Source organism: Limanda limanda, chromosome 7 (assembly GCF_963576545.1).
Source record: "Limanda limanda chromosome 7, fLimLim1.1, whole genome shotgun sequence".
Lineage (NCBI taxonomy): Eukaryota > Metazoa > Chordata > Actinopteri > Pleuronectiformes > Pleuronectidae > Limanda > Limanda limanda.
Window position 1 is genome coordinate 1,081,505 of NC_083642.1, and position 19,529 is coordinate 1,101,033.

At 45.5% G+C, this 19,529-nt stretch overlaps 2 protein-coding genes across 2 annotated transcripts in view; both read right to left on the bottom strand.

Moving 5' to 3' along the window:
• LOC133004546 (neural cell adhesion molecule L1.1-like) overlaps positions 1-8,579 on the bottom strand; it is a 49,138-nt gene extending 40,559 nt beyond the window's left edge. The window contains exon 1 of the mRNA XM_061074011.1: positions 8,558-8,579. Coding sequence (XP_060929994.1) covers positions 8,558-8,579 — 22 coding nt within the window. The remainder of the gene's footprint in view (positions 1-8,557) is intronic.
• si:dkey-96f10.1 (6-phosphofructo-2-kinase/fructose-2,6-bisphosphatase) overlaps positions 1-19,529 on the bottom strand; it is a 186,902-nt gene that overhangs the window by 57,429 nt on the left and 109,944 nt on the right. The window lies entirely within an intron of this gene.

Below are 19,529 nucleotides of genomic sequence, written 5' to 3' on the forward strand. Positions count from 1 at the left end.
GAACATATATACAACAGGAAATAAATAACTTTAACTTCCAGGTTGACGTGACCCTGTTCCAGGTCCTCAGAGGATGAACCTTTGACTTTAATGGGCTGTGACCTTTCCTCCAGGGCACGTTCACATGGAGTGATGTAGAATTCATGCAGACGCAGGGAGGAAGGTTTCACTGGAGGGAAACTCAGCGAGGACACAGGAGGCGTCAAGAGGATCCTCAAACACAAACACTAGTTAACAAGGTTAGAGAGCAGCCAAACAAACAAACAAACAAACAAACAAACCAACAAACCAACAAACCAACAAAAACATCAGTTCAACTGTCGTCAGAAAGAGGAAATAAATGAATAAAGAAATACAAATAATAAAGAAATAAAAGCTGATGTGTGAATACGATGATGTGAACAGAACCAAAAACTGTTTTAACTTTCAACAATTGTTCAAATAAATTCATGTGAAACCATCAAGTGACACAAAGAAAATCTAGATGTAAAATTGAGTTTGTTCTGTGAGACAAACAAGAGATTAACGTTAAAAACCCTCTTCATCACATTGGCTCCTCCTCTGCTGGTTTGAATCCGGTTCAGATGGGTCTTCCTGTGTGGAGTCTGCATGTTCTCCACGTGTTTTCTCCAGGTGCTCCGGCTTCATCTCACAAACACATGCAGATTAGGGGTTGTGTAGATTGGAGACTACACACAAGCTGCTGCTGCTTCAGCCTCTGGATCCTCAGGACACAGCTCAGCCTCCGTCCACACACACTGTCCTCTTCACACTCAGCTCCACTAAGACTCCTCCCACCTGTTGAGAGAAGAAGACATCAGTGTCACAGAGACTCACTTCATCAGCTGTGAGTCAGTGATGCAGCTCATCCAGTAGAAAGAGCAGCAGGGACTTCAGTCCTGTTCAGAGGTGGAGCAGCTTCCTCTCTGCTTCATGTTCACGTGTTGGAATGAACACACTAAGAGCTCAGTGTGTGTCCTCTGCATGTCAAAGTGCAGAGTGGACACCTGAGAGGTGGATTTACTGCTGTTACAGGTGAAGACATGTTTCACTGTGTGTTGATGAACATCTGCTTCTGACAAACTGGGACCAGATGAGACAGATGGACCTCAGCAGAGGTTCTGCTCTGTAGAAAGAGCTCCTGGTTACCATGGTGATGAGGAAAGGCTTCAGTCCCACTGATCTCAGAGCTGTGACAAAGATCCACCTGATCAGTTCTTCACTGATGAAGTGAGAGGACAAACTGTCTCAGATCAGATGAAGATGACACCGCCTCTGTCCCTCGTGTGAGGCTGTCAGCTGTGGTCCAGCTTGTGTAAGTTACAGCGCCCTCTGGTGGCATCTGGTGAAAATATATTACGTGACCACGACATAATAACTTGTGTGAACGAGATAAATAACTCGAGGCCACAAGATCTGAATCTGTTGTTTACTAACAAGATGAGTGGAAGAGAAGAAGACACACACTGTCTCACTGTCTCTGAGGACACACACTGTCTCTGAGGACACACACTGACTCACTGACTCTGAGGACACACACTGTCTCTGAGGACACACACTGTCTCACTGTCTCTGAGGACACACACTGTCTCACTGTCTCTGAGGACACACACATGGACCTGTCTCCAGGAAGCTGACTGAGGTCGTCTGGTGTTTTGGGGACAGGATGAGTCTGGAGACATTGAGATGTTCTGGGTGAGTTAGAGATCAACTGAACCAACCAGACGTTGATTTAAACTTCCCTTATCCGTCCCTTTAAGGAGAGTGTGCACCACACAACAGTGTAGAGTCACTGTGGTCAGTGGGCGGAGCTTTGATACGGGTTGATCTCCAACTTAACCTGGAGCAGGTGAGCCGTTCATCAGAAGTTACCATGGTGATTTACCTCGTTAAGAAGTGGACGAGCTTCGTAGGACTGAAAAAACTAAACCTGAAGTTCACCTGATAACCACAAATCCTGCTTGGTAGCACAGACCCTGGATCTGTGATACTGACTGTGTTTAGTAAAATACTGATGAAAGCAGCGTGGACTGACTCCACCCATCTACTGACCTCAGAGTCTCCAGTCCACAGGTTGGACTCTGCTGTAGATCAAGCAGCTCCTTCACTCCTGAGTCCTGCAGGTCGTTGTGTCTCAGATCCAGTTCTCTCAGATGAGAGGGGTTTGACCTCAGAGCTGAAGCCAGAGAAGAACAGCTGATCTCTGACAGACTGCAGCGAATCAACCTGGATAAAGAATATAACTTTGAATTAAACTGAGTTCATGTGTGAAAATAACAGACACATATTCATGTCAGCACAGATTCATAACATGGAAGATAAATATGAAATCAGACATGTTGGACTAAAAACGAGTCCTGATTCAGTACAAATAGATTATTTGGACCCGGTCTCTGTCCTGCAGATCAGTTGAGGAAATCCAGAACTAAACTCAGTGTTTTAACAAGTAGCTGAATATTTAAAATGTCACAGATTAATTAATTAACAATTTCAACTAATGTATGAACAGGAATTATTTTACATTAGAAATAAATTTGATAAATTGTGTATAAATGCTGTTTATAGATATGAGTTCTACAAAAGTCAGTCAGTGAACTGACCTCAGAGTCTCCAGTCGACAGGTTGGACTCTGTAGAAAACCACACAGCTCCTTCACTGATGAGGCCTGCAGGTTGTTGTAGCTCAGATCCAGTTCTCTCAGATGAGAGGGGTTTGACCTCAGAGCTGAAGCCAGAGAAGACCAGCTGATCTCTGTCAGTCTGCAGTACTCCAACCTGGATAAAGAAATATGAATATTAGAATGTGTTCTCCTGTTGTTGTGGATCGTCATCATGTCAACACAGACTCTCAACATGCTGCTGACCTCAGTCCAGTCTGTGACCTGAAGATAAATATCAGATCAGACATGTTGGACCATTGTTTCATTCATCAGCTTCTTCTCTGTGTGTTGGTCACTGAGCAGGTTTGTGTAATTAAACACTGTTTAAAGTAGGGACGGCTCCTGATGTCACTTCCTGTTTGTTTCTATACTTATCAACTGTCCAACGTGTTTCTATAAGAATGTGTCTTATTTTGAAAACCTGAGGAGGACGAGTGCTCGGCCTCAGTCCACATGTTATTTACTGACACTTTCTCAGTGATCAGGAGCAGGTGAGTGCAGGTGAATGGAGTTGATGAGGTGGACGTGACTGACAGGCTGGGTGAGGGACAGATGACTGAGGGACAGTGAGCAGAGCAGGACTGAGACAAGTTAAATAAATAATGACCCAATAAGAAAGAAAGTCTGAAAAGTGAAGAAGGATTTAAGGACCTCAGAGTCTCCAGTCGACAGTTTGGACTCTTCAGTCCAGAACACAGCAGCTTCACTCCTGAATCCTTCAGCTCGTGGCTGTAGCTCAGATCCAGTTCTCTCAGATGTGACGGGTCTGACTTCAGAGCTGAGGCCACGACCGCCCAGTGAGTCTTTGATAGTTCAAAATGACCGAGTCTGTAATTAAAGAAAATATCAAATCTGTGAGAATTAAATCAGAAAACACAACATTCATACAAAACGTGATCATGTGACCCTCACCCTGGTAAATCCCCTCTTTGTTAAAAACTCCTCAAGAGAATCCTTTCAGATTTGGTTTAAGCGTTCATTCAGACTAACAGAGGAACACATGAGATTCAGGAGGTCAGAGGTCAAAGGTCAAGGTCACAGAACATGTTCAACATGATATCTCAAGTCTGTCTTAAGGGGATTTCTTCACATTTTGACTCAAAGAGAAACTGATGAGATTTCAGTGGTCAAAGGTCAAAGGTCACAGTGTTTTGACCATAAAGAAGAAGAAACTATATTTCCTGCTTCTTCAGTTTCAAGGAACCGTCAGTGATTCAGTGATCGTCTCCTCACACTGTGCTGTTTGATCATATATATATTGATATAGATATCTATATCTTTATGTAGTATACTGTATACAATAACCTCCCATGCACCTCACATGGTCGTATGTCTGAATCCTCAAACTTGTTCTAATATGTACATGACATACACACACTCACACACACACAAACACACACAAACACACACTCACACAAACACTGCACACAAACACCACACACACACACACACACACACACACACACACACACACACACACACACACAAACACAAACACACACACACACACTCACAGAGCCTTCCTGCAGTTCCTCACAGCTGGGATCAGTCTCAGTCGACCCTGGTCTGATGTGTTGAACGTCACCAGGTCCAACTCATCCAGAACCTCCTCTGACATCTGCAGCATGTAGGCCAGAGCTGAGCAGTGGATCAAAGAGAGTTTCTCCTTCGATCTGTTCTCTGACGTCAGGAACTGTTTCATCTGCTGATGAACTGAGTGGTCGTTCATCTCAGTCAGACAGTGGAAGATATTGATGCTTCTGTCAGGAGAGATGTCATCACTCTCCATCTCCTTCAGGTTATTGATGACTCTCTGGATGATCTCTGGATTGTTCCCTCTCCGACCCAGGAGGCCTCCTAAGACTCTCTGGATGATCTTTGGATAGTTCTCTGTCCGACCCAGCAGGCCTCCTAAGACTCTCTGGTTGGACTCCAGACTGAGGCCGTGAAGGAAGCGAACAAACAGGTCCAGGTGACCATTTGTACTGGTGAGGGATTTCTCCATGGTTCTCTTCAGGAGGTCATCCAGGGAGAAGGTACTGTCTGTGTTCCCATATGTTCCCAAGAAGTTCTTGAGTTCTTCTGTGTTCCTCTCGGTGTAACAGTGGAACATGTAGACTGCAGCCAGAAACTCCTGAACGCTCAGATGAACAAAGCAGTAGACTGATTTCTGGAAGAGCACACACTCTCTTCTGAAGATCTCAGTACAAACTCCTGAGTACACCGAGGCGTCGGTGACATTAAGACCACACAGCTCCAGGTCTTCTTGGTAGAACATGATGTTTCCTTCTTCCAGATGTTTAAGTGCCAGCCTCCCCAGCTTCAGGAGAACGTCCCTGTCAGCCTCCGTCAGCTGCTGTGGACTCGTCTCATGTCCCTCACCGTACTTGTTGTTCTTCCTCTTTGTCTGAAACAGCAGGAAGTGTGAGTACAGGTCAGTCAGGGTCTTGGGCAGCTCTCCTCTCTGGTCTGTGGTCAACATGTGCTCCAGAACTGTAGCACTGATCCAGCAGAAGACTGGGATTTGACACATGATGTGTAGGCTCCTGGACGTCTTGATGTGTGAGATGATTCTGCTGCACAGCTCTTCATCACTGAATCTCCTCCTGAAGTACTCCTCCTTCTGGGCGTCAGTGAAGCCTCGTACTTCTGTGACCCTGTCAACACATGCAGGAGGGATCTGATTGGCCGCGGCAGGTCTGGAGGTTATCCAGAGGAGAGCCGAGGGAAGCAGATTCCCCCGGATGAGGTTTGTCAGCAGCACGTTGACTGATGACCTCTGTGTGACCTCAGACACAAGCTTCCTGTGGTTGAAGTCCAGAGAAGGTCTGCTTTCATCCAGGCCGTCAAAGATGAACAAAGGTTTACAGACAGCGAGCGTCTCTGCCGTGAGCTTCTGTAACGCTGGATGGAAAACACGGAGCAGCGTGAGGAGACTGTGCTGCTGGTCCTTCACCAGGTTCAGCTCCCTGAACGAAAGCACAGTCAGCAGATCCACATCCTGGTTCTCTAAACCCTCTGCCCAGTCCAGAGTGAACTTCTGCACCGAGAAGGTTTTTCCAACGCCAGCGACGCCGTTGGTCAGGACGACTCTGATGCGTCTCTGCTGGTCAGTGGAGGCTTTAAAGATGTCGTGGCACACGATGGGAGTGTCGTGGAGGATCTTCTTGGAAGCCGTCTCAAGCTGCCTCACCTCATGTTGAGTATTAACCTCTTCACTCTGTCCCTCTGTGATGTAGAGCTCAGTGTAGATCCTGTTGAGGAGGGTTCTACTTCCTGTTTGCTCACTTCCTTCAGTCACATGTTCACATCTCCTCCTCACACTGAGCTTATGTTCATCTAAAACCTCCTGCAGACCACGATCTGCTGAAAGACAAGAAACAATGTCAGAGACAGAGAATCTGAGAATCTGCTGATTGTTTTCATCAGATACAGAAAAACTACAGAAAATAAAAGCTTTTTAACTTTGTGCTTTTCTAACGATGTTAAATGTTGATGCTGTATGAAGGAACAAAATAAAACCACATGTGCTGTTGTCAGAAGTGAAGACATCAGCAGACACATGTACAGTGCTGCTCTGACCGGCTGTCTGACCTCCAGCTCCTGTTCTGGATCTCTGTCCACACTGGGGACAGGAGGAGTCTCCTGAAGAACCAGACTGGTCCCTGTATGAGGTGATGCACTGTCTGCAGAACCAGTGTCCACAGCTGGTGGAGACTGGATCCTTCAGGACGTCCTGACAGGAAGCACAGCAGGACGACTGCTCCTCCTCAGAAACATGACTCCTCTTCCTCTCCCTGTGAAGACATTTCCTGATAACTCACATGTCACAGTCACAGGTTGTCATTACTTCTGTCAAGGAGGTTTTGTTTTCACCCAGTATGTTTTTGTGTAGGTTGGTACGTTAGTGGGATTATAAAAAAACAACAGATTACCAGTAAACTTGGTGGAAGGTTGTGGTCTGTGAACCAGATCGGGGGGGGGGAGGGGGGTCCTCTTTGACAGACATGTTCAGAGGACTGATATTTACCAGTGTGTGGAATTTGGTGCAGATCCAAATCAAAATGAGTCTCTAGTGGATTTCAAAGTGGTTTCATAAGGAGCGTGTTGGTTCTTGCTGGAGGTCTGAACTCTTTGAGTGATTCTGAGAGATTAGTCACCAACTTGAATGAAGCTGTGTCCTAATGCAGGGGCCACACTAGAGGAAACTAGATCCTCTTCAGAGCAGGTCACAGTAGAAACAGTCTCTTACTCTGTGTGTGAGGGTCCAGGTTCTTTACTGAAGAATATAGGAGGTTCCATGGACATGTCACTCTTCAGAGACAGACAGCTGGACCCTGGGGACTCTGCTCTAAGTCTCCGGTCCTGACCTCTGCAAACACAAACAGGTTTTTATTCAGAACACATCATTCACTGGTTCATTCTCTGAGGATTCAGTTTGGAGCTTCACATGTTTGTGGTGTTAGGGTTTGAAAATGTAGCTAGTGGGGGTCTGACTGAACTCTATGCAATAAAGTTCGGGGCCAGATAATGGCCTGCACACAAATGATTTAATAATAACCTTTTCCTTCCTAGTGTTTAATCTTGAAATTAGAATGTATGTGCGTCACATTGTTGTTTTGGTTTAGTTGTTTCAAATGTCTGTACAAACAGAACGTACAGCCGATATAACAGGAACATAATATCTTTTCTCCAACAACAACAGTTTGGCCCTCGTAGCATCAGCTGTGTCAAGGCCTTGGGAGTGGCTCCTTGTGACTTCCTTATTCCAAAGCCAAGAGGATGGACTACGCCTGCGCACGAGGAGGAACCAGGGACTGTTATAAAATCTTACAGACGCCGTCTGTTGGATGCGTTCTGATGGGTTTTGTGTCCTGATGCGACTCGAGACTGTCCGGGGCTGCTAGCATTCTGGGCAGTGAGATGGATGCCCGTTGTTTTGCTGCTCATACCTTTCATTGTTTTCTAAATAAATACTTGATTGAACAAAACCGAGTTCGGCTCATCTTCTCATATTTAGGATAAACGACCACGGCGACAGTAGCAGGTCTCTTACTTTGTGTGTGAGGGTCCAGGTTCTTTACTGAAGAATATAGGAGGTTCCATGGACATGTCACTCTTCAGAGACAGACAGCTGGACCCTGGAGACTCTGCTCTCAGTCTGTGGTCCTGACCTCTGCAAACACAAACATGTTTTTATTCAGAACACATCATTCACTGGTTCTTTCTCTGAGGATTCAGTTTGGAGCTTCAGACTTTTGTAGCAGGTCTCTTACTTTGTGTGTGAGGGTCCAACTTGCTCTGAAGTGTCTTCGTCCATGTTGCACCGAGCCGGCTGCGGCTCAGTTGTGGTTCAGGCTGCGCTGCTCTTCTAGATATTCAAGATCTGGTTTATTTCCTTCTGGTTCTGCGCTCAGTTTACAGCAGAACTCAGTGAAATGATCTTTCACACCAGTTTCAATGTTTAACTGTTGAACACTTTCTGTAGCCGACCAATTTCCAAATAAAAGCACTCCAGCGTTTCTGTCGACTGAATCAATTCATTTAGTTTTAAATGTTTTTATTGTGAAATAGATGCAGGGCTCCATAGTTTGTAGTACTGGTATTTATTTGAGTACACAGGACTTCTTTAATACAAGGAAATACAGTGATCACATCAGAAACCTCAGGAAGGACAAGAGTCTCTCTCTCTCTCTCTGTCTCTCTCGACGTACTACGGAATTGCGGCACTTCCTGTTTTTATTTTTTAGGATTTGTCCTTTTTATTTAGGATAGAACAACTTTATATTTGTTATACATGTCATTGATTAAAGAGACTGAATGGGTTCTCTCCGTTCACAAATGACATCCTTCCACCTCCTTGGTGCAGGAGCTAGAACGACTCAGAAGAGCTCGTACCTCCGAGGCCCTTTGTTCCCATCAAGCCACATGACTCACACTCAGAGAGATCAGTTCTATCAACATGTCTGAGTTTCTTCATCAAGATCCTCGTCTGATTCTCTGAATGTCAGTGAAAATGAAAACACGTCGCTAAAAGGATTCCTTGACTTTCCCTTTAGTTCAGATCTGTGACAACATTTAATGGGTTCTCTCCTGTCCCATCCTTTACCTCTTCTTCTTCACCTCTCTCTCTCTCTCTCTCTCTCTTCCTGTTTTCCTGAGCTCACAGGAATCAGGACAAACAAGTTCAAGAGACGCACCCAAAAATTCCCAGCAAGGACACACACACACACACACACACACACACAAACACACACACAAACACACACACACACACACACACAAACACACACACACACACACACAAACACACACACACACACACACACACACACACAAACACACACACACACACACACACAAACACACACACACACACACACACACACTCAGGTGACTGTATAGTATGATTATGAAAACACGTTGTGTTATTAAACACTTGATGAACAGATGAAGATAAAAAGTGAAACTGTGAGTTCACTCTGTTAATTAGTCCTTTGAAGTCTCTTTGATCCAGACCTGCTGTTCACATCTGTCTCTGGGATCCGATCACATGACGTCTGTCACCAGGTGTGAACTGACTAACTTAGAGTCATGTGATCAGCAGACGGATGTTAACAGCAGGTGTGAGAGTGAGACAGTAAAACTTTCAGAAAGTTGTGTTCACACTCACCTGCTCACTTTCCTTCCTTCTGCTCGTCCAGGTGAAAATGGAGTCTGACCTGTCCCTGTTCCCAGGCTCTTCCTCCCCCCTGTTCTCAGGCTCCTCCTCCCTGTGGAACCAGTTCACTATAGAAACCAGTTCAAAGTCCAGTTCATACCCATGAAGATGAACTGGTTCACAGTTCATGTTTTATTGTGATGTTATGATGTAGATAACAAACTTAGGATCATGTATTTAGTTACTAATGGACGGTGTGGGATCATGAATCCAGATCTTTCACACTGAGTCCTGACTGGGAGCGTCTCCTGGGACTGAGCCGTACAATGTGATTCATCATGATGTTTAAATGAGCCTCAGAAACTCTGGAGTCAAACACGTCCAGTCACAGTGTTGGTTTATAGATCTAGAGAAATACAGCTGCACTGTGATGCATCATTTGACCGTTGTGGGGGGGGGGGCAGTTGTTAATGTTATCCCTCTGTATCAGAGCAGTGTGTTATTATCACGTTGTCTATAATGCTGGAACCCTTTTTAAATGCACGTGCAGATAATATCTAACAACAGGATTTGTTCTGCAGCAGTAATGACTTCTTGTCTCCTCCATCAAGCAGGTGTCATTTGATTCACCAGATGGAGTCAGTGTGAAGAGACCTTCAGGACCTGTACACGTGTAGGTGTGTGTTTGAGATGGATATTATTGGGTTTGCATGATGGTTTATGTGAGAGTCATGTTTGAACAATGTCTGCTCCACCTGCTGCCCCAGAACTACTCCACCAGACACTTCCCCTCCTACGTCACTGCCCAGATCCTGCTTCGTCAGCCCCTGGTCTCCGGACTGCGAGCCAGCTCCTCAGGAGACACGTGAGAAGGTTCCTGCTGTAGAAAGGATTCAGAACAGATCCGGACTTCTTCCTCCTACACAAGTTGTCTCGTGTTCATTGTATTTGTGATTGTGTATTTTTGTCCCTCCTTCTGAAGGAGGTGTTTACTGCAGGAGACACTGGGAACACAACTGCTTGACAAACATGAGAAGTTCTTTGTGGGAGCTTCAAATAAAACATCTCCTTGGACTTTTAAATATTAATATGGACATTTTTAATTTTCAACATTGTTGAACCCATGTTGTCTCCTGTTTCTGGATGAGGACTAAGGTTAGGAACATGTCTTTTGGTTCTTTTAATTCCAGTAGGTAAGTTTAGGTTGTTCCCTTCAGGTGGTTTGTGTTTGCTGTTTGGTTGCCCCCCCCCCCCCGAAGCTAAAGAGTTAACCACATTCTGGGACCGATCCCATCAGTGTCGGTCCATCATCGCTTTGATCGCGTGTCCCCACAGGAGCTGATGTCCTGAGGACAGACTGCAGAGTGCAAGCTTTATACTTGGAGAGGGGGCGTGTCATGTTCGGGATTTGAATAAGGCCCTCCCTCGAACCCACATTCGGCAAATCAGATCACGTGTCAGTTCTTCCTATAGGTAGAAACACAGACACACACACACATGGTGCACAGCTCCATGAAGAGATGATGGTCTCACTCTGCTGCAGAGGAATTGACCTCAGAGCTTCAACATCTGCTGGACAGGTGTTAGAGCAGCGTGTTCATGAACATGGCGTCACAGTCACATGTTACACTGACACACGTGTGTTGAGGATCATCACAAAGTCACATGATGACCTCTCCACACAGTGAGAACTGGAGCCTGTCAGGAACTGACTCTGTCAAACATTTCTGATCCTGAAGTCACAAAGAACTGAGACGGGCTTGAACAGGAAGTGACATCATCATGTTGAGACAAGTGTCTCCACAAAATAACACAAACTGTTCAACACAACAGGCCCAACATGTCCCCTGTCTCCAGGACATCATCTCTCAGACACTTTCTGTCCCTTGTCTCTGCTGTGAACCTCCCATCATCAATTATTTCCCAGCATGCAGCTGTTCCCAGAGGCTGCTACAGTCTCCCCCTGGTGGTTGTTCTGAGGTGGTGCTCGAGAACACACAACAAGAAGCTTCATCTACGTTTGTATAAAACGTCCTTGGGTCAGTGTTTTATTAAATATGGTAAAATGTTTATGAAACAGTTTCCTCAGAGACTTAAAGATGCTCTGCTCTTCATCGACTCTTCTTCATTCTGTAAATGTCTCATTCACTTTTCTTCTGCTTGTTTCCATTCTGTCAAACTGGTGATTTTGTTCTTTTACCTGCACCAAGGACGAGATGTTTCCACCTGTTTGTTTGAAGAGGAAAGAAACGCTGAGTCATGATTCCAGTGCAGTCGGTGGAAGGATGTTTATTGAGCATTAAAGCAGAGACAAGTAGAAACAGAACTTTTCTCTCTGAGATGTTTTTCTTCTCGTTACATCTGGTTTGTCACAGAGGAAATGATCCATGTGTTTGACTCATAGACTGAATACAAAGGCTTTGACTGGGATGTGCTGCTGTTATACTGCAGCGCCACCTGTGGGTCAAAAGTAGAAAAGCCACCACCGCTCTGCACCTGATGCAGAAATGAAAACGTTCCATTTTTAAGTCCAGAGTTTTGATCTTTTGTGTCAAAGACAAAACTCTGATTTTAAACTCAAAGTGATTTCAATGTGTTTAACTTCGTGTTGAACTAAATAATTTGTGACGTGAATCCAGGAACTTTAAGATCATAAACAAACATATACACAGAATGTGGTTCTACACACATGGAGACAGACTGAGGGACAAAGGTGGAAAATAATAAAGACAAACTTAAACTCACTGTATGTGACTCTTTATAGAGGGTTTATATATTCTGCTTGTGTTGTGTCATTTCAATAAACACATTCTTCATGTGAATAAACACAATCGGGGCAGGAAGGTTGCTGGTTTGAATCCGGTTCAGATGGGTCTTCCTGTGTGGAGTCTGCATGTTCTCCACGTGTTTTCTCCAGGTGCTCCGGCTTCATCTCACAAACACATGCAGATTAGGGGTTGTGTAGATTGGAGACTACACACAAGCTGCTGCTGCTTCAGCCTCTGGATCCTCAGGACACAGCTCAGCCTCCGTCCACACACACTGTCCTCTTCTCACTCATCTCCACTAAGACAACACACAACACCGGGGGGTCTTGTGTGTTGTCTCCAACTTGCTAGGGTTATCTCTCTGAGGTGATCTCCTATCCCAGCTGTTGAGAGAAGAAGACATCAGTGTCTCAGAGACTCACTTCATCAGCTGTGAGTCAGTGATGCAGCACATCCAGTAGAAAGAGCAGCAGGGACTTCAGTCCTGTTCAGAGGTGGAGCAGCTTCCTCTCTGCTTCATGTTCACGTGTTGGAATGAACACGCTAAGAGCTCAGTGTGTGTCCTCTGCATGTCAAAGTGCAGAGTGGACACCTGAGAGGTGGATTTACTGCTGTTACAGGTGAAGACATGTTTCACTGTGTGTTGATGAACATCTGCTTCTGACAAACTGGGACCAGATGAGACAGATGGACCTCAGCAGAGGTTCTGCTCTGTATAAAGAGCTCCTGGTTACCATGGTGATGAGGAGAGGCTTCAGTCCCACTGATCTCAGAGCTGTGACAAAGATCCACCTGATCAGTTCTTCACTGATGAAGTGAGAGGACAAACTGTCATAGATCAGATGAAGACGACACCGTCTCTGTCCCTCGTGTGAGGCTGTCAGCTGTGGTCCAGCTTGTGTAAGTTACAGCGCCCCCTGGTGGCATCTGGTAAAAATATATTACGTGACCACGACATAAAAACGTGTGAACGAGTTAAATAACTCGAGGCCACGAGATCTGAATCTGTTGTTTACTAACAAGACAAGTGGAAGACAAGAAGACACACACTGTCTCACTGACTCTGATGACACACACTGTCTCTGAGGACACACACTGTCTCACTGACTCTGAGGACACACACTGTCTCACTGTCTCTGAGGACACACACTGTCTCTAAGGACACACACTGACTCACTGACTCTGAGGACACACACATGGACCTGTCTCCAGGAAGCTGACTGAGGTCATCTGATGTTTTGGGGACAGGATGAGTCTGGAGACATTGAGATGTTCTGGGTGAGTTAGAGATCAACTGAACCAACCAGACGTTGATTTAAACTTCCCTTATCCGTCCCTTTAAGGAGAGTGTGCACCACACAACAGTGTAGAGTCACTGTGGTCAGTGGGCGGAGCTTTGATACGGGTTGATCTCCAACTTAACCTGGAGCAGGCTAGCCGTTCATCAGAAGTTACTGTAGTAGAAAATTAACTAGGCATGGTTGACAAACTATTTTGTGTTAGGACAGTAAGTGTTTGAAGCCTTGTCAAGAGACTTTTATGACTTGTATTAAAATACAACAATTGTTTGATGACTTGAACTGTTTTATGGTCGGACTTGTTTATGACGGAAATACAGTGAGACCTTTTGCGACTTAATTACCCATCAAAGGAAGGAGTGTATCTCTTCCTATCACCTCAGGAAACACATGTGAATCAGCTGTTATGTTAAGTTTCCTCTTCTTCCCCCATCTATGGAACCTGTTCGGATTGGTTCAAAGAGACAGCCCCAATCCTCTTATATAAGACCCTTGTTTTTGACTGTCCTGCATCTTCACTCTGAGACCTTTGTGGTTTCCCAGTGTTGATCCTTTCTGCAGAAAGCCCCTTTATTAAATACACGAAGATAACTTTGTTGTTTCCAGCCTCTTATATCTCCAGATTTCCATCACATTACCATGGTGATTTACCTCGTTAAGAAGTGGACGAGCTTCGTAGGACTGAAAAAACTAAACCTGAAGTTAACCTGATAACCACAAATCCTGCTTGGTAGCACAGACCCTGGATCTATGATACTGACTGTGTTTAGTAAAATACTGATGAAAGCAGCGTGGACTGACTCCACCCATCTACTGACCTCAGAGTCTCCAGTCGACAGGTTGGACTCTGCTGTAGATCAAGCAGCTCCTTCACTGCTGAGTCCAGCAGGTCGTTGTCTCTCAGATCCAGTTCTCTCAGATGAGAGGGGTTTGACCTCAGAGCTGAAGCCAGAGAAGAACAGCTGATCTCTGTCAGTCTGCAGAGACTCAACCTGGATAAAGAATAAAACTTTGAATTAAACTGAGTTCATGTGTGAAAATAACAGACACATATTCATGTCAGAAAGACTCATAACATGGAAGATAAATATGAAATCAGACATGTTGGACTAAAAACGAGTCCTGATTCAGTTCAAATAGATTATTTGGACCCGGTCTCTGTCCTGCAGATCAGTTTAGGAAATCCAGAACTAAACTCAGTGTTTTAACAAGTAGCTGAATATTTAAAATGTCACAGATTAATTAATGAATGGAATCATGTTATGTATGAAGAGGAATTATGTTAAATTAGAAATAAATTAGATAAATTATGTAAAAACGCTGTTTATAGATATGAGATCTACAAAATTCAGTCAGTGAACTGACCTCAGAGTCTCCAGTCGACAGGTTGGACTCTGTAGAAAACCACACAGCTCCTTCACTTCTGAGTCCTTCAGGTCGATGTTTCTACTCAGATCCAGTTCTCTCAGATGAGAGGGGTTTGACCTCAGAGCTGAAGCCAGAGAAGAACAGCTGATCTCTGACAGATCACAGCGAATCAACCTGGATAAAGAAATATGAATATTAGAATGTGTCCTCCTGTTGTTGTGGATCGTCATCATGTCAACACAGACTCTCAACATGCTGCTGACCTCAGTCCAGTCTGTGACCTGAAGATAAATATCAGATCAGACATGTTGGACCATTGTTTCATTCATCAGCTTCTTCTCTGTGTGTTGGTCACTGAGCAGGTTTGTGTAATTAAACACTGTTTAAAGTAGGGACGGCTCCTGATGTCACTTCCTGTTTGTTTCTATACTTATCAACTGTCCCACGTGTTTCAATAAGAATGTGTCTTATTTTGAAAACCTGAGGAGGACGAGTGCTCGGCCTCAGTCCACATGTTATTTACTGAGACTTTCTCAGTGATCAGGAGCAGGTGAGTGCAGGTGAATGGAGTTGATGAGGTGGACGTGACTGACAGGCTGGGTGAGGGACAGATGACTGAGGGACAGTGAGCAGAGCAGAACTGAGACAATTTAAATAAATAATGACCCAATAAGAAAGAAAGTCTGAAAAGTGAAGAAGGATTTAAGGACCTCAGAGTCTCCAGTCAACAGTTTGGACTCTCCAGTCCAGAACACAGCAGCTTCACTGCTGAATCCTGCAGCTTGTAGTTTCCACCCAGATCCAGTTCTCTCAGATGTGAGGGGTCTGACTTCAGAGCTGAGGCCACGACTTCATAGTGAGTCTCTGAGAGTCGATAATCACCGAGTCTGTAATTAAAGAAAATATCAAATCTGTAAGAATTAAATCAGAAAACACAACATTCATACAAAACGTGATCATGTGACCCTCACCCTGGTAAATCCCCTCTTTGTTGAAAACTCCTCAAGAGAATCCTTTCAGATTTGGCTCAAGCTTCATTCAGACTAACAGAGGAACTCATTAGATTCAGGTGGTCAGATGTCAAAGGTCAAGGTCACAGAACATGTTCATTCAGACTAACAGAGGAACTCATTAGATTCAGGTGGTCAGAGGTCAAAGGTCAAGGTCACACAACATGTTCAACATGATATCTCAAGTCTGTCTTCAGGGGTCAAAGGTCAAAGGTCACAGTGACCTCATGTTATTGTGACGTCAACATGTCAGGAACCTGGCGGGACGTACACACACACAGACACACACACACACACACACACACACACCCCCCACACACACACACCCACACACATACACACAGACACACAAACACACACACACACACACACCGGACACACACACACACACACACACACACACACACACACACTCACCGAGCCTTCCTGCAGTTCCTCACAGCTGGGATCAGTCTCAGTCGACCCTGGTCTGATGTGTTGAACTTCTTCAGGTTCAACTCATCCAGAACCTCCTCTGACATCTGCAGCATGTAGGCCAGAGCTGAGCAGTGGATCCCAGAGAGTTCCTCCTCTGATCTGTTCTCTGACGTCAGGAACTGTTTCATCTGCTGATGAACTGAGTGGTCGTTCATCTCAGTCAGACAGTGGAAGATGTTGATGCTTCTGTCAGGAGAAATGTCATCACTCTCCATCTCCTTCAGGTTGTTGATGACTCTCTGGATGATCTCTGGATTGTTCCCTCTCCGACCCAGCAGGCCTCCTAAGACTCTCTGGTTGGACTCCAGACTGAGGCCGTGAAGGAAGCGAACAAACAGGTCCAGATGACCATTTGTACTGGTGAGGGATTTCTTCATGGTTCTCTTCAGGAGGTGATCCAGGGAGAAGGTCCTTTGTGAGTTCTTACATGTTCCCAAGAAGTTGATGAGTTCTTCTGTGTTCCTCTCGGTGTAACAGTGGAACATGTAGACTGCAGCCAGGAACTCCTGAACGCTCAGATGAACAAAGCAGTAGACTGATTTCTGGAAGATCACACACTCTCTTCTGAAGATCTCAGTACAAACTCCTGAGTACACCGAGGCATCTGTGACATTAAGACCACACCGCTCCAGGTCTTCTTGGTAGAACATGATGTTTCCTTCCTCCAGATGTTTAAGTGCCAGCCTCCCAAGCTTCAGGAGAACTTTCCTGTCAGTCCTCGTCAGCTGCTGTGGACTCGTCTCTTGTCCCTCACCGTACTTGTTGTTCTTCCTCTTTGTCTGAACCAGCAGGAAGTGTGAGTACAGGTCAGTCAGGGTCTTGGGCAGCTCTCCTCTCTGGTCTGTGGTCAACATGTGCTCCAGAACTGTAGCACTGATCCAGCAGAAGACTGGGATTTGACACATGATAAGGAGGCTCCTGGACGTCTTGATGTGTGAGATGATTCTGCTGCACAGCTCTTCATCACTGAATCTCTTCCTGAAGTACTCCACCTTCTGGGCGTCAGTGAAGCCTCGTACTTCTGTGACCCTGTCAACACATGCAGGAGGGATCTGATTGGCCGCCGCAGGTCTGGAGGTTATCCAGAGGAGAGCCGAAGGAAGCAGCTTCCCCCGGATGAGGTTTGTCAGCAGCACGTTGACTGATGACCTCTGTGTGACCTCAGACACAAGCTCCCTGTGGTTGAAGTCCAGAGAAGGTCTGCTTTCATCCAGGCCGTCAAAGATGAACAAAGGTTTACAGACAGCGAGCGTCTCTGCCGTGAGCTTCTGTAACGCTGGATGGAAAACACGGAGCAGCGTGAGGAGACTGTGCTGCTGGTCCTTCACCAGGTTCAGCTCCCTGAACGAAAGCACAGTCAGCAGACCCACATCCTGGTTCTCTAAACCCTCTGCCCAGTCCAGAGTGAACTTCTGCACCGAGAAGGTTTTTCCAACGCCAGCGACGCCGTTGGTCAGGACGACTCTGATGCTGCTCTGCTGGTCAGTGGAGGCTTTAAAGATGTCGTGGCACCTGATGGGAGTGTCGTGGAGGATCTTCATCTTGGAAGCCGTCTCAAGCTGCCTCACCTCATGTTGAGTATTAACCTCTTCACTCTGTCCCTCTGTGATGTAGAGCTCAGTGTAGATCCTGTTGAGGAGGGTTCTACTTCCTGTTGCATCACTTCCTTCAGTCACATGTTCACATCTCCTCCTCAGACTGAGCTTATGTTCATCTAAAACCTCCTGCAGACCACGATCTGCTGAAAGACAAGAAACAATGTCAGAGACAGAGAATCTGAGAATCTGCTGATTGTTTTCATCTGATACAGAAAAACTACAGAAAATAAAAGCTCAGAGGTCAGACAGCCGGCTGTCTGACCTCCAGCTCCTGTTCTGGATCTTTTTCCACACTGGGGACAGGAGGAGTCTCCTGAAGAACCAGACTGGTCCCAGTATGAGGTGATGCACTGTCTGCAGAACCAGTGTCCACAGCTGGTGGAGACTGGATCCTTCAGGACGTCCTGACACGAAGCACAGCAGGACGACTGCTCCTCCTCAGAAACATGACTCCTCTTCCTCTCCCTGTGAAGACATGTCCTGATAACTCACATGTCACAGTCACAGGTTGTCATTACTTCTGTCAAGGAGGTTTTGTTTTCACCCAGTATGTTTGTGTGTTTGTTGGTTCGTTAGTGGGATTATAAAAAACAACAGATTACCAGTAAACTTGGTGGAAGGTTGTGGTCTGTGAACCAGATCAGGAGGGGGGTTGGGGGGGGGTCCTCTTTCACAGACATGCTCAGAGGACTGATGTTTACCAGTGTGTGGAATGTGGTGCAGATCCAAATCAAAACAAGTCTCTAGTGGATTTCAAAGTGGTTTCATAAGGAGCGTGTTGGTTCTTGCTGGAGGTCTGAGCTCTTTGAGTGATTCTGAGAGATTAGTCACCAACTTCAATGAAGCTGTGTCCTAATGCAGGGGCCACACTAGAGGAAACTAGATCCTCTTCAGAGCAGGTCCCAGGAGAAACAGTCTCTCACTCTGTGTGTGATGGTCCAGGTTCTTTCCTGAAGAGTATAGGAGGTTCCATGGACATGTTAGTCTTCAGAAACCAACAGCTGGACCCTGGAGACTCTGCTCTCAGTCTCTGGTCCTGACCTCTGCAAACACAAAAATGTTTTTATTCAGAACACATCATTCACTGTTTCATTCTGTGAGGATTCAGTTTGGAGCTTCACATGTTTGTAGTGTTAGGGTTTGAAAATGTAGCTAGTGTGGGTCTGACTGAACTCTATGCAATAAAGTTTGGGGCCAGATAATGGCCTGCACACAAATGATTTAATAATAACCTTTTCCTTCCTAGTGTTTAATCTTGAAATTAGAATGTATGTGCTTCACATTGTTGTTTCGTTGTTTTGGTTTAGTTGTTTCAAATGTCTGTACAAACAGAACGTACAGCCGATATAACAGGAACATAATATTTTTTCTCCAACAACAATAGTTTGGCCCTCGTAGCATCAGCTGTGTCAAGGCCTTGGGAGTGGCTCCTTGTCACTTCCTTATTCCAAAGCCAAGAGGATGGACTACGCCTGCGCACGAGGAGGAACCAGGGACTGTTATAAAATCTTACAGACGCCGGCTGTTGGATGCGTTCTGATGGGTTTTGTGTTCCGATGCGACTCGAGACTGTCCGGGGCTGCTAGCGTTCCGGGCAGTGAGATGGATGCCCGTTGTTTGTTGATGGACGCTCATACCTTTCATGCTTTCTAAATAAATACTTGATTGAACAAAACCGAGTTCGGCTCAT